This window comes from Penaeus monodon, chromosome 23 (genome assembly GCF_015228065.2).
Source record: "Penaeus monodon isolate SGIC_2016 chromosome 23, NSTDA_Pmon_1, whole genome shotgun sequence".
NCBI classification, from domain to species: Eukaryota; Metazoa; Arthropoda; class Malacostraca; order Decapoda; family Penaeidae; genus Penaeus; species Penaeus monodon.
In genome coordinates this window covers 35,648,936-35,649,141 of record NC_051408.1, presented here as the reverse complement: position 1 = coordinate 35,649,141, position 206 = coordinate 35,648,936, and the positions used below count along the sequence as shown (strand labels likewise).

The window sequence follows — 206 nt, the reverse complement described above, 5'->3', positions numbered from 1 at the left end:
CTTCTTCAGGTATTTGACGGCGTAACGGGCGAAAGGGTCCTCATGTTCGGATCTCGCGGGCAGCACAAAGGCCAGTTCGAATCCCCCGAGTGTATTGCGGTCGACGCTGAGGGATTCATCCTCGTTGGTGACTCGGGTAACGGGCGTGTTCAAGTGTTCAGACCCAATGGGAATTTCGTGAGGTGAGGCAAGTGGTGTAGTGGTAG

At 55.3% G+C, this 206-nt stretch overlaps 1 protein-coding gene across 2 annotated transcripts in view; it reads left to right on the top strand.

Annotated features, from left to right (window-relative positions):
- The window catches only part of LOC119587961 (RING finger protein nhl-1-like), a gene marked incomplete in the record, with an annotated part of 37,992 nt that overhangs the window by 36,045 nt on the left and 1,741 nt on the right, over positions 1–206 (top strand). For both annotated transcript variants that reach the window (XM_037936672.1, XM_037936673.1), the window contains 1 exon segment: positions 10–182. In XM_037936672.1, coding sequence (XP_037792600.1) covers positions 10–182 — 173 coding nt within the window.